The following is a 12,411-nucleotide window of genomic DNA, read 5'->3' as shown; positions in this document are numbered from 1 at the left end:
AGCCATTGCACCCGCATGTACTTGCTGTACCTGCATACACCCACTACCCGCATACACCCACTACACCCGCATATACCTGCTACACCCGCATATACCTGCTTCACCTGCCTATACCCACCCTGGGATCTCCTCCCTCCCATCCTTCAGCTTCACCCCTCCTCCAGTGCCTCAGGAGTTTCATGAATTTTCTTGCCTAAGGATTCTCTGATCCTAAAATTCTTACCTGCACGGCACCTTAAGAGGCATCCAGTAGGCCTCCTTCAGTTGTTATTTAAACATTTATTGAGCATTACGAGTTTGCTAAGTGTCATTTTTACAGATGAGGAAACTGAGGCCCAGATATGCGATTTGCCCAGAGTCATAGAGCTAATTAGCAAGTGTCAGGAGTAGGACCTAGGTCTCCTGACTTGTTGCACTGTACAGTGGTGCCCTGAGTGGTGACAGTGGCGAGGAGAGGTGTGGCAGGGTCCCAGTGACTTCAGCAGGCAGGAGGGGCCTTTCCAGCCTCAGTTTCTCTGCTTGTTCAGTTGCAAAGGGTTGGCTCCTGTGTGAGTGCGTGTGTCTGGATACCAAGTAGCCCATCCCCTCTTGTCCAGACTCCCCTGTTTTTCTGAAACCCAAATGAATCCCCATTCCACACCCCAACGTCTGTTCTTAGGGGACCAGCCAATACCAGCATTCAGGAATGTCATCTTTGATGACAGGACCCCCTGGTGCCCTGTGACCTGAGGCAAAGGTATCCGTGCTTTGACTGAAAGGAAGCGACTGGGACTTGGGTCCTCTCTGAGTGAACCCAAACTGTCCGGGCTCCTTCCATGGCCCCCTTTCTTGCTTCCAGAGGACCCATAGGACCCTGGCTGTGCCCATAGGACCCTGGCTGTGCCCATAGGACCCTGACTGCGCCCATAGGACCCTGACTGCGCCCATAGGACCCTGGCTGCGCCCATAGGACCCTGGCTGTGCCCATAGGACCCTGACTGCGCCCATAGGACCCTGACTGCGCCCATAGGACCCTGGCTGTCCAGCCTGGAACAGAGAAGACGGGTGCTTTCCCCAGGGGACTTATGAAAGGGCAGGAGTGGGATGTGGCCAGGGCCAAGGGAGAAGGTTCTTGCTGGGCCAGTGCTGCTGTGTGGGAGACAGGCACTGTCCCAAGGCAGGCTCTCCTGGGCCTACGCTTTTCTCCAGGCCAGCTTCAGGTCCCTTGCACCCCTCTGCCCCTCTCAACCTGCCATTGTTCTTCCCCACCATCCAGGAAGCTGCCGCTGGTGACTGGGATGTGATCAGGAAGCAGGTGGAGGTGGGGTGAGAATATGTGTCTTTGGGACCCCCTGGCCCAGTTGGGCTGACAGCAGGCTGCAGACACATCCAGATGTTCTGACTCCTATCACTTCTCTCAGATTTTCTCCTACATTCAATCCTGCCTCCAGTCCTACAAGGGGTTCTGTCCTTTGCCCCTAAAACCCTTCCTGTTCCACCTCCCCCTGGCCTCCCCAGGAACCCCCTCAAGTCCTTCTGATGGCTTCATCTCTCTGTCGGGCCTGCTCAGCTTCCAGACAGCCCCTCCACTTGTCACTGCCCTGTTTCCGCTGATGGTTGAGTTCCTGGGCCCAAAGTTAAACTCTTCAGCCTGGGCTTCGGGTCCCTTTCCCACACAAAACCCTGCCCTTCACATTTCTCTGTCTGCTCCTGTGAGGATCCTCAGCTTCTTCTTAGCTTCTCTCATCTTCCTCTCAGCTACTCCTCAGTTTCTATACCCCATGTCCTGATATGACTTCCAAGTCTTTGCTTAGAGCACAGGTTCTCAAAGTGTGGTCCCCAGTCCAGCAGCAACAGCATGACCTGGGGACTTCTTAGGAATGCACATTTTTCTCTGACCCACCTCTTGGGTCAGAAACCCTTGGAGTGGAGCCCAAAAATCTGTGTTTTAACAAGCCCTCCAGGTGATTCCAATGCACACTGAAGATTTCTAACTCCTGACTTACATATTCCTTATGGCTTACACCGGCCCCAGCCTTCTGATCACCCACACTCCCCCACCCTCCGCGGGACTGCACAGGTTGTCAGTTTGAATCATCCCTTGTTCGGTCGCCACAGGTCGATTCCTCTGTTTTCCCAGGTGCCCCTTATTTTGAGGACAGGAACCAGGTTTTTGAATGTCCACTCACATGGCACCCAATCAGTGATGTGAATGACTGTGCCCCAAGGACACACTGCTTTCCTAGGGGCTCCCTGTGTCCCAGCTCTAGTGAACCCACTTTCTAGATCTCTCTCTGTCCCTTCCTCCTCAGGAGCTCTCTCCCTCTTCCTGCCTGTGCCTGATACCTGTAAGATCTCACTCCACTGTAAGAAAATAGCCATCGCTGGTTTTCCTTTCCCAGGCCCTTCTCCAGGCCCCAGCTCAGGCACCTCCCTGCTCTGCCTGCTTCCCTGAACTTGCAGACTAAGGTCATTCACACCTTGCTGAGCCCCCTTGCACCCCTTCATCCTGGGGAGGGTGGAGCTAGGAGGGCACCCTCCTCATGTGTCCATCTTGGTGCGGCTCCTTTCTCCTTTGCTTCAGCTTGGCCTACCGTGTCATTAGACAGTTGTGCCATATGTGGGGAGGCTGGCAGAAGAGGTGAGTGGGGACTGCAATCCATCCTACACTCTGCTCCCCAAGCCATGCACCCTGGTTTGGGGCTGTATCTGTCTGGAGGAAAAGGGTTCCTTTTTAGAATTTGCACAGAGGTGTTCTACAGGTTAGTGGCAGCCCTGAGTGAACCAATTGTCTATTGGTCCATTTATGTATCTGTCAGCTGTCTTTATCTGCCACCATCTTCCCATCCAACCCCCAAAAGTCCATCCTTCTGTGCATACATCCACTCATGAACAAATGTGAAGGTCAAACACAGACTGGCATGTTCACCTGGCCCCACCCTCCATTTCCCTGAAATCAGGACCCCTCCCTTCCATACTGGATTCTAGACTTGAGATTCTGGGGGATGGGGACTTTCCAACGTTAGCACATTTCCAGGGGCTTTGCCTACCTTCTCCTCCTCCTCCTCCTTCTCCTCCGATATGCAGTTCCCCATGTACCTGTGTCTGGCCCCCGGTCTGCCACAGGGGTCCGGAGGAAGCTGGTCACACCTTGGACTCACTTTCTGGGGGTGGCAGGCAGCCATTCTGCTCCTTGTCGGCCCCAGCTTCCCCACCCGCCCCCTCCCCCGCCCCCTCCTCCTCCACCTTCTCATCCAGCCGGCTGGGGATGGACCAGTAGAGATGGGCATCAAGGCGGGCCGCAGCCTCTGCCAGCTCTCGAGCACTGCATGAAGGTGTGGGCACCTCAAAAGTCTCGTGAAAGCTGGCATAGTCCACCTCGTAGAAGCCGTCCTCCAGAGTCAGCACTGACGTGAAGCGGTGGCCCCACAGCACCTCGTCTACCAGGTAGGAGCTCCGAGCTTGGCATGTCATTCCTGAGAGGAGGGACATGAGTCAGGGGGGATCTCAGCTCCAGGCTTCCCTCTCCTCTTCTCATTCCACAACCCTACTCCCAGCATCCTCCCTTCTATTCCTTCCTAAGGGCTCCCACCTCCCTTTGGTCCAGTCCATTTTCTCCCCTGCCCTAGCTCCTGTTCTTACCCAGCTCCCTCACCTCTTCTCCATTTGCCCCAATTCCTCTTCATCTCCAGCTCTTTTTTCCCCTCCTGTCATTTGGTGATGCCAGCCAAAAAAAGCTTAACCTTGAAACTAACCTTGGGGATCATCTAGTCCAACTTCTCACTCCATATAGGGCTCCCCAAAGGGGCATTTCTAACACTGGGCATCTGGCTTGTGCTTGATTACCTCCCAGGATTGATAGCTCACCACTTCATAAAGGACCCACTCCTTTGTATGATAGCTCTAATAGGTGGGTTGTTCTTTATACAGAGCTAAAACCTGTCCCCTGGGATTTCCAACCCTTAGCGTCATTCCTCTCCCACTTCACAGTTCTTTGAGTATCTGAAAACAGGAGTCTCAGATTCCCTCATGTTTTCTCTTCTTGACTTAACATCCCTGGCTTCCTCCACGATTCCTCATTTGACCTGGTTTTCCAAAATTCTACTTGTTTGATTACAAGCCAGAATGGCCAAGGAGGGCCCTTTAAGCATTTTGAGTGTAGTAAATTTTCCAACTGTGGCCTGCTCCGCGCATAAGAGAAGGTGCACCATCTCTCTCTTCTGGCCATGACGCTTTCACTAATAGGGCCCAGGATAACATTACATAATCATTTTGGAGGCTGCATCACATTGCTACGACATCAAGCCTGTAGCCAACTAAAACTCCCAGTTCTTTTTTTCACCAGTGCTCTTCCATGCTGTGCTTACATAAGTGATTTTTTTAAAGCCTAAATGTAGAATTTTATATTTATTCCTTTTAAATGTCATCTTGCTGGGGTTTGGCTCATTATTCTTGCTTTTCAAAAGCGTCTTGAATCCTGACTGTCTCACCCAAAATATTACCATCCTTTCCAGCTTTATCTCTCTAGAAAAACAGACACATTCCTATCCTTATCTCCTCTGTCCTGGTCCTCCCTGTCCGGGGCCTGTGTCTTATCTTCCTGTTGGACTGGTGCACCCCTTAGGGCAGGTCATTCTCCTTTCTGTCACAGGGTCTTGCCCCCAACCCGTATCCATCTCGGAACAAGGGGAAACAGAAGAGTGCACATTAGCTAACCGGAGAGTGGCTGTCAGCTCGGAAAGCCTGGCCCTGAGACATTGGTATTTCTCAGTGAAGCTGGGATAGAAAATATCCAGTGGGAGAGAGAAGAAAGAGGCATAAGGGACACTGGGCAGAGAAGGGCTTCGAGGAGGAGAGGGCAGGGCTGGGGGTACAAAGAGAAAAGAGGGCCGGGCAGGAACTTCACTGGAGGGTGAGGGGCCTGCCTGAGATACTGGCAAAAAAGGAGTGACAGCTGGAGAGAGAGAGAGGAAAGGGAACGGGGTGAATGGGGGAAGGGGAAAGAGTCGGGGTTAAGCAGGAATGGGAACAGTGATGGGGAGGTGGGGTTGGGGTGTGAAGCGGAGGCTCAGCCTAAAGGGGCCAGGGAAAGGATCTGAAGGCACCAGCTTGTCAGCGAAGCCAGCAGGGAGCATCAGCAACTCTGGCTTCAGAAGCAGGGACTGCCGCGCCCCCTAGTGGGCCTTTGGTCCTCCACCCGCAGTTTCCTCATCCTCATCCATCCTCTAGATCTCAAGTCCTAAGTAAACTCCTTTGCGACTCCTGTAACACTGGTCTTTTCCCACCTGCTTCCAAAGCCTTCACTGTGTAGGTCTGGGTTGGACTTATTGACATCACAGATGAGTTGCCAGTTCCTTTTGGAAAAGGGCTAGAAATGGTAACATCATCTATATCCCTTGTCAGTGGAAATGGATGAATTGGGAAACCGAGGCAGAAGTGAGACCAGGTATTAAGCTCCCCTCAAGATCCAGCCTAGAAATAACTCAGGCAATGGAAAACCTTCACCGTCAAATTCCAGGGGCCTGAACCTGGCTGCAGTGAGAAAACCCGTGAACCTAACCCTTCCTTCCAACTCGGGACCACTAAACATTGAAGCCACATTGCCTATGTCCAGTCCAGGCATGGCCACTTATTGGCTTAGGAAAGTGGACAATTTCCTTAACTTCTCATTGGAGCAATCTCGTCTCTGAAAATTGAGCACAATAACAAGAAGTTACCTTTAATCTTGTTAGGATTAAATCGACTCAGAGGTGGAAAGTGCTTTGGAACTGTGCATGACACAGGGTGAGTACTGGCTGAGCACTAGCTATTATTACTCTCCCTATTCCAAGTGACACATTCCTCTGGGCCCAGGGCCCCACGCCAGTGCCATTTCGAAGAATTCCTCCAAGCTTTCTCTTGGCCTTCTGCAGCGTTGCTCAGTTCCACCTCCACCCCCGACCCCTGTCTCACCTCACTCTGTCATCCTCCACCAGCCCCTCCACCCATCCTCCCCACCTCCCCGGCCCCTCGTCTTGCCCCTGCCTTCCTGGGCCCTGCCCACCCTCTGCCAGCCCCGCTCCCCTCCCCAGGCCCGCTCGCACCCGTGGCTTCCACCATGCCCTCGAGGATGACAACGATCTCGAAGTCGTCCCTCTCGAGGGCACGGCGCGACGCCTCCCAGAAGGGGCTGGCAGCGTCGATCTCGTGGCTGATAACCAGCGGCGAGACGAGGAAGAGGCGGTCGTCTCCCGTGTCGAAGCCCACGCTGAGGTCGGTCTGGTGCAGCGGGATAAACTCGCCCTCCAGCGTCTGGCGCGAGCGGATGAGCTTGGCGCGGATGGAGGCCTCCACTATGTGTGAGGAGCGCAAGTCGCCCACGCGGAACATGAGGCAGAGGCGCCCGTCGCGTAGCGACACCACGGCGTGCGAGGAGAAGACGAGCGTGGCGGCGCGCTTGTTGGGCTGAGAGATCTTGACGAACATGCAGCCCACCATGAAGGCGTTCACCATGGAGCCCAGGATGGCCTGCAGCAGCAGCAGCACAATGCCCTCGGGGCACTGGTCGGTGATGACGCGGTGCCCGTAGCCGATGGTGGTCTCGGTCTCGATGGAGAAGAGGAAGGCGGCCACAAAGCCGTTGAGGTTGTTGACGCACGGCGTCCACGCGGTGTCCTCCAGGTGCTCCAGGTCGCCGCGGCCGTAGGCGATCAGCCACCAGATGGCGCCGAAGAAGAGCCAGGTGAGCGCGTAGGCCAGCACGAAGAACAACAGGCTGAGGCGCCACTGCAGGTCCACCAGCGTGGTGAACAGGTCGGTCAGGTAGCGGTATGTCTCGCGCACGTTGCCCTGCTGCACGTTGCACCTGCCATCCTTCTCCACGTAGCGCTGGCGGCCGCGGCGCCGCGGCGGCTCCTCCGGCCCGGGCGAGAAGGCAGCGTTCTCCTGCGCCATGGCGGCCGCGTCAGGACGAGCGCTGCGGGCGCCTGGAGTGCGGCGGGGACCCGAGCTGCCGCCACCCGCCGCGCGTCGCTGGGCGCCTCGGCGGCGTCGGGGATCCTGGAGGGGCTTAATAAAGGTTTGCCGAATGAGTGGCCCCTCGGGAGATGGGGAGACACGGGACATCAGGGCCAGCACCGAGCCCTGAGGGCCCTGGGCGAGTCCCTTCGTGTTTCCCAGCCTCTATTTCTGGGAATAACACATTCAGCCCTAACTGCCCCCCAGGCTCAGAAAGTGGTGAGGGTCAAATGGAATAATGTACCTGAACTGGATAGAACTGTAGAAGTTCCACGATGATTTTCAGGGGAAAGAGGTACCAGGGATCTTGGTGCCATCACCTCCAGCTGGGGTGTGCAGCGCCTCTGGGGCAGCCCCGGGGCCAAAGACCCAGGCCCAGATCCCCCTAGTGACTTCCTGAAATCACTAGACTGGGGACTTTTTGGGGAGGGGGGCAGGCTGGTAATGGAGCTCTCCCTGCCCTAAGGACTTCCACCATCTCTTCCCCAGCTGTAGCCAGTGCAACCACCAATGGCTCGCCTCGCAGGCTGTTTTGAAGTTCACCCCAAGACTGACACACAGTCTTTCTCAGTCTTCCCTCCTTGGACCTCACTCACTCCACTCCACTCCCTCCCCTCAACACGCTTACAAAGGAGAAAAAAATGAAAGCCGTGGAAAGTCAGTGGAAACCCTCCAGTGCACAAGGGTGGAACATTAGGAAATTCCCACTAGCAATCCTCCCTGAGACCTACCCCCGATCACTGCTGCTCTTGGGCCAGCCCCATTTCCCTTGGGTTTTTTCTCCTAGTGGAGACAGCTTGCAAATGGGGAGAGGAACTGGAAGATCCCCACACAGAGGCCTGGGAAAGGAAGCCCAGAGTTATCAAGAGTTAGGCTCATATCCCTCTGGGATCCTATTCTTCATGAGAGACATGGAATCAGATCAAGTGAAGCACCAAGCACCCACATTTATTTCCCCACTCCCTCTAGTTATATTTTCCCCCAGCCTCTTACTTCCCATGGACTATCCTAACACCAGCCCCGCCCCCACCTGCCATATGCCCCAAAGCCCACATTCCAAGTGAAGCCCACCTGCTTTTGCTTCACATGCTTCCCTCCGAGGAGTTCTCTGAGCTGCAATCTGCTCTGAGAGAGGTCCAAAGCCCTTCCCCAAAGCACCCAGGGTCCTCTGGGAGATATGGACCATACAGGGAAAGGTTTAGAATAAGGATTTGGGACTCTTCTACCTTCCCTTCTCTTTCCTGGGAATGATCCTCTCCTCCCACTCCACGGAAACATGGGCTGGCTAGTGGGTGGGGGATGGAGGAGTGTGCCATAGGAACCACAGATGGCCTGGATGGTTGACCAGGTCCTGGGGAGAAACTGCCTGGGTATGTGACTCTAAACCTAGCACTCCAGCATTTTATGTTCTGGGGTGAGGTGCTGTGCAGTCAGCACTCTGGAGAGGGTATGTGTGTGTGTGTGTGTGTTGGGGTAGAGAGGGCAGGAAGAGAAATCAAAATGAAATGGCTTTGAGCTTAGGGGCACCCCCTGCATTTATTGTCCATGGAGTCAGGGGACACAGGGTCCAAGAGCCCCATGGCAATGGAAGATTAGGGTCTCCCCTGCCCCCGACAGTGAGCTTCCTTTTCCTTCCCTGAAGCTCAGATGTCCTCAGGAAGAGTAAGCATTGACTGGCTCAGAGACCCCAGGTCATGCAGAAAACGACCCTGCTCTCATCATCCTAGCTTTAGTTCCAGGTAGGCTTTCAGATGTTCTCTCAGGGTCATAAGTAATCTGACCCCCAGTCGGCCTGCTTAGGCAGATCTGTTTGCCCAGGGATGGGGAAGGAACCCCAATGTCTGATCACCCCCAGAACTCTCTCACTCTCCATTGCCCCAGGGATCTAGGCAAACCTTATTTTGAATGTGTCCCAAATCCTGTCTTCCTCAGTGGGGGACTGCATTTTTCTCAGGGGAAGGGAAAGTGTGAAATTGTTACCTCTATCCCAAGATCAAGGACTTGATTTCTCCATCTTCCCTCCAAGAATTTCAGTTCCTCCAACCTACTCCTCATTTCTTGTGCATGCTATGACCCCTTTGCAGACGATCGCAGTACCACTTTTCCTGGGCCCCTCTTCCTCCCTCTAGAGATCTGGGGAGTAAGGGGGCTCATTTTTTGGAAGGAGAGACCTGGTGTAAACTCCCCCAAGAACCAGCTCCTCCCAAACCCCCACTTGCCTTGGAAATAGGGGCCCAAACCCCAAGTCCCCCGCAACTCAACTCACAGCACGTGGAGAGGAGAGTAGCCGGCAGCAGAGACCCCTGGGGGGTGGCGTCCATGCCCCTGACACCGCCCCCCCCACGGGCCCCCTGAAGGGTGGGAGCCGCAGACACCGCTGTTTCTCCTAAATGTAGCGGCGGCTCTGACTAGGACTTGCTATCTGTGTCATCCCTACTTCCCAGGCTCCCCTGCTCCTCTCTCGTTTCCACGGCAACCAGTCTGGCGACAGCTCCAGAGCATCCCCCTCCCCTCCCCAGTCCTGGGTACCACTAGGGGTTGATCCAAACCACACGCCATAGCTATTTTTAGCCTAAGTCCCTCCTTCTGGACAACTCAGAGCTTGGCTCCTCACCCCCTCATAGGAGAAAAAAAAAAAGAAGAAGAAGAAAGAAAAACAAAGCTGGCACACTGGCTCTTTCCTAAGAAGCTCCTTGCTTGGGGAAAATACAAGCCTTCATGTATTTGAGAATAAGGTGTTAGGTTCCCTGGGGTTTCAGAGGGCCATCTGGGAACTGGCAGCTCACCACCTTCAACATGGGTCTCTGTGTGCAGGTGCTGCTCTCAGCTCAGGCCGACCATCACGGTCTCTAGTTCTGGAGAGGCCATGGATCCAGAAGGCGGTAGCTAGAAGGAAAATAGATCTACTAAAGGAAGGAAGGCAGGGTCAGGGGTTCTAATTATTGTCACTGATTTGCACTGTGACCATAGGAGTCACTTCACTTCCCTGAGCCACAGCTATTCCATCTATACCAGGGTGTGGACAAGTGCAAATATCCCCTTTCTGCCTGCTTCACAGGGTGTGCAGATCAAATGAAAAACAAACAAACAAAAAACACCCCAAACAACAACAACAACAAAAACACGAAGGCTTTGAAATGTATTTTGTTCATAGCAAAAACCCTGGAAACAACCCAAATGTTCACCAGAGAGAAAAGCCTAGGTTAGAGCTTACTAAGTATTCACTCAGCAAACTTCTATGGAGCCCAAGTGCCAGGCAGTGTGTTAGATGGGTGGTTACAGAATGAGTAAGCCCCTGCCCACAAGGAGCTCATTAACCCATGAGGGAGAAAGACACACAAACACACAGTGGCTACTGCTACTAATTCATTGAACATCGGATATGAACGAGACACATGCCTCATTTCATACCCATGGCAACTCTATCAGATAGGTATTATTGTTCCCAGTTATAGATGAGGAAACTAAAACTGAGACATGTTAAGTGATTTATCAAATGTCACGGAGTTGGACAGAGATAGGAGTCAAACTCCCACATCTGTATCACCTCATGCTTTTTAAATTTTTTTTTTAAAAAAGACAGGCCGGGCACGGTGGCTCACGCCTGTAATCCCAGCACTTTGGGAGGCCGAGGTGGGCGGATCATGAGGTCAGGAGATCAAGACCATCCTAGCTAACATGGTGAAACCCATCTCTACTAAAAATACAAAAATTAGCCGGGTGTGGTGGCGGGTGTTGTAGTCCCAGCTACGCGGGAGGCTGAGGCAGGAGAATGGCAGGAACTCCGGAGGCGGAGCTTGCAGTGAGCCGAGATCGCGCCACTGCACTCCAGCCTGGGCGACAAGGCAAGATTCAGAGCAAAATTGACAGGAAAGTTATAGAGAGTCTCCGTATGCCCCCGTCGCCACACATGCACAGCCTCTCCCACTGTCAACATCCTCCACCAGAGTGGCATATTGCTTACATGTGATGAAACTACATTGACATCATAATCACCCAAAGTCCATAGTCAACATTAGGGTTCACTCTTGGTGTTGTACATTCTGTGGGTTTGGACAAATGTACAATGATGTGTATCCACCATTATAGTCTCATTGCTGTAAAAGTTCTCTACACTCTGCCTAGTCAATGCCCCTTCCCTAACCCCTGGCAACAACTGCTCTTTTTCCTGTTTCCATAATTTTCCTTCTCTGGAATGTCATATAGTTGGAATTGTACAATACGTAGCCATTTCAAATTGGCTTCTTTCACTTAGTAATGTAAATTTAAGGTTCCTCCATGTCTTTTCAGGGCTTTATAGTTCTTTTTGGCACGGAATAATATTCCATTTCAGGATGGCCATGGTTTATTTATCCATTTACCTACTGAAGGACATCTTGGTTGCTTTCAAGATTTGGCCATGATGAATAAAGCTGCTATAAACATCCATTAGCGGATTTTCATCTCCTTTGGGTAGATACCAAGGAGCATGATTCCTGGATCATATGGTAAGAGTATGTTTAGTTTCTTAAGAAACTGCCACACTTCCTTCCAAAGTGGCTGTACCATTTTGCATTCCCATCAGCCACAAATTCCTGTTCCTGATGCTCCACATTCCTGCCGGCATTTGGTGTTGTCAGCCTCAGCCTAGTGTTCTCTTCACAAAGTTACACTGCCTCAGTAATGTAGTATCTGTGGCATATTAACATCATGGGTTACTGTAAAGCCATAATAATTGCTGTGTTTAAATATGTGAATGTGTATATAACACAGTTACATAAAAAAGCAGAACCTAAAATTATTCTTATAAATTGATCATGACTATATTGAAATAGCTTCAGGAACACTGATAAAAATCAGAACAAAATTTGAAGAAATAGAAATATCTTATTGTGGCCGGGCGCGGTGGCTCAAGCCTGTAATCCCAGCACTTTGGGAGGCCGAGACGGGCGGATCACGAGGTCAGGAGATCGAGACCATCCTGGCTAACACGGTGAAACCCCGTCTCTATTAAAAAATACAAAAAAACTAGCCGGGCGAGGTGGCGGCGCCTGTAGTCCCAGCTACTCGGGAGGCTGAGGCAGGAGAATGGCGGGAACCCGGGAGGCGGAGCTTGCAGTGAGCTGAGATCCGGCCACTGCACTCCAGCACGGGCGGCAGAGCGAGACTCCGTCTCAAAAAAAAAAAAAAAAAAAAAAAAAAAAAAAAAAAAAAGAAATATCTTATTGTTTATTTTTCCCCAGGGAAATAATGAAGAGAAGAAGGTGGTTTACAAATGCAAAGTGTTTTTGTTATTGTTATCAGTGTTATTATATCCCAGATATGGATCTATTCTTATCCAGATCCTATAAATTTGGATCAAGAAAATATGAGCTAGAGGAGCAGGAAGACATAGAGATGAACACGGAGGGCTAGAAGCTCCTGGAATGACCTGGTAAAGTGGGAAATTCTGTACTG

General features: G+C 52.3%; 3 protein-coding genes across 5 annotated transcripts in view; 1 reads left to right on the top strand and 2 right to left on the bottom strand.

Annotated features, from left to right (window-relative positions):
- The window catches only part of LOC126935658 (sodium/potassium-transporting ATPase subunit alpha-2), a 907,274-nt gene that overhangs the window by 53,553 nt on the left and 841,310 nt on the right, over window positions 1-12,411 (bottom strand). The gene's annotated exons all lie outside the window — the stretch shown is intronic.
- The window catches only part of TAGLN2 (transgelin 2), a 297,175-nt gene that overhangs the window by 117,152 nt on the left and 167,612 nt on the right, over window positions 1-12,411 (top strand). The window lies entirely within an intron of this gene.
- On the bottom strand, window positions 260-9,457 carry KCNJ9 (potassium inwardly rectifying channel subfamily J member 9). 3 transcript variants are annotated; one of them, XM_050757834.1, is made up of 4 exons: window positions 9,242-9,457; window positions 8,047-9,108; window positions 6,063-7,026; window positions 260-3,455 (listed from the first exon to the last, which is right to left on the bottom strand). In XM_050757834.1, exons 2-4 carry the CDS (start codon window positions 8,251-8,253, stop codon window positions 3,124-3,126), a joined length of 1,503 nt encoding a protein of 500 aa, XP_050613791.1. In that variant the 5' UTR covers window positions 8,254-9,108; window positions 9,242-9,457; the 3' UTR covers window positions 260-3,123. The 3 variants fall into 3 exon arrangements, with proteins under 3 accessions (XP_050613791.1, XP_050613802.1, XP_050613812.1); XM_050757845.1 differs by lacking the exon at window positions 8,047-9,108; XM_050757855.1 differs by lacking the exon at window positions 8,047-9,108 and having other exon boundaries at window positions 6,063-7,017.

Source organism: Macaca thibetana, chromosome 1 (genome assembly GCF_024542745.1).
Source record: "Macaca thibetana thibetana isolate TM-01 chromosome 1, ASM2454274v1, whole genome shotgun sequence".
Classification (NCBI taxonomy): domain Eukaryota; kingdom Metazoa; phylum Chordata; class Mammalia; order Primates; family Cercopithecidae; genus Macaca; species Macaca thibetana.
Note: the sequence above shows the minus strand (reverse complement) of the source record. Positions and strands in the feature narration are given on the sequence as shown.

What these genes read in the sequence shown, in the direction of transcription:
- KCNJ9 (XM_050757834.1), bottom strand. Translation starts at nt 8,253, where the DNA reads ATGTTTCCGTGGAGTGGGAGGAGAGGATCATTCCCAGGAAAGAGAAGG. An exon ending in AGCATGTGAAGCAAAAGCAG is followed by an intron (nt 7,027 to 8,046) that starts GTGGGCTTCACT and finishes ACCTTTATTAAG; the next exon opens with CCCCTCCAGGATCCCCGACG. An exon ending in GGGCATGGTGGAAGCCACGG is followed by an intron (nt 3,456 to 6,062) that starts GTGCGAGCGGGC and finishes CCCTCCTCTCAG; the next exon opens with GAATGACATGCCAAGCTCGG.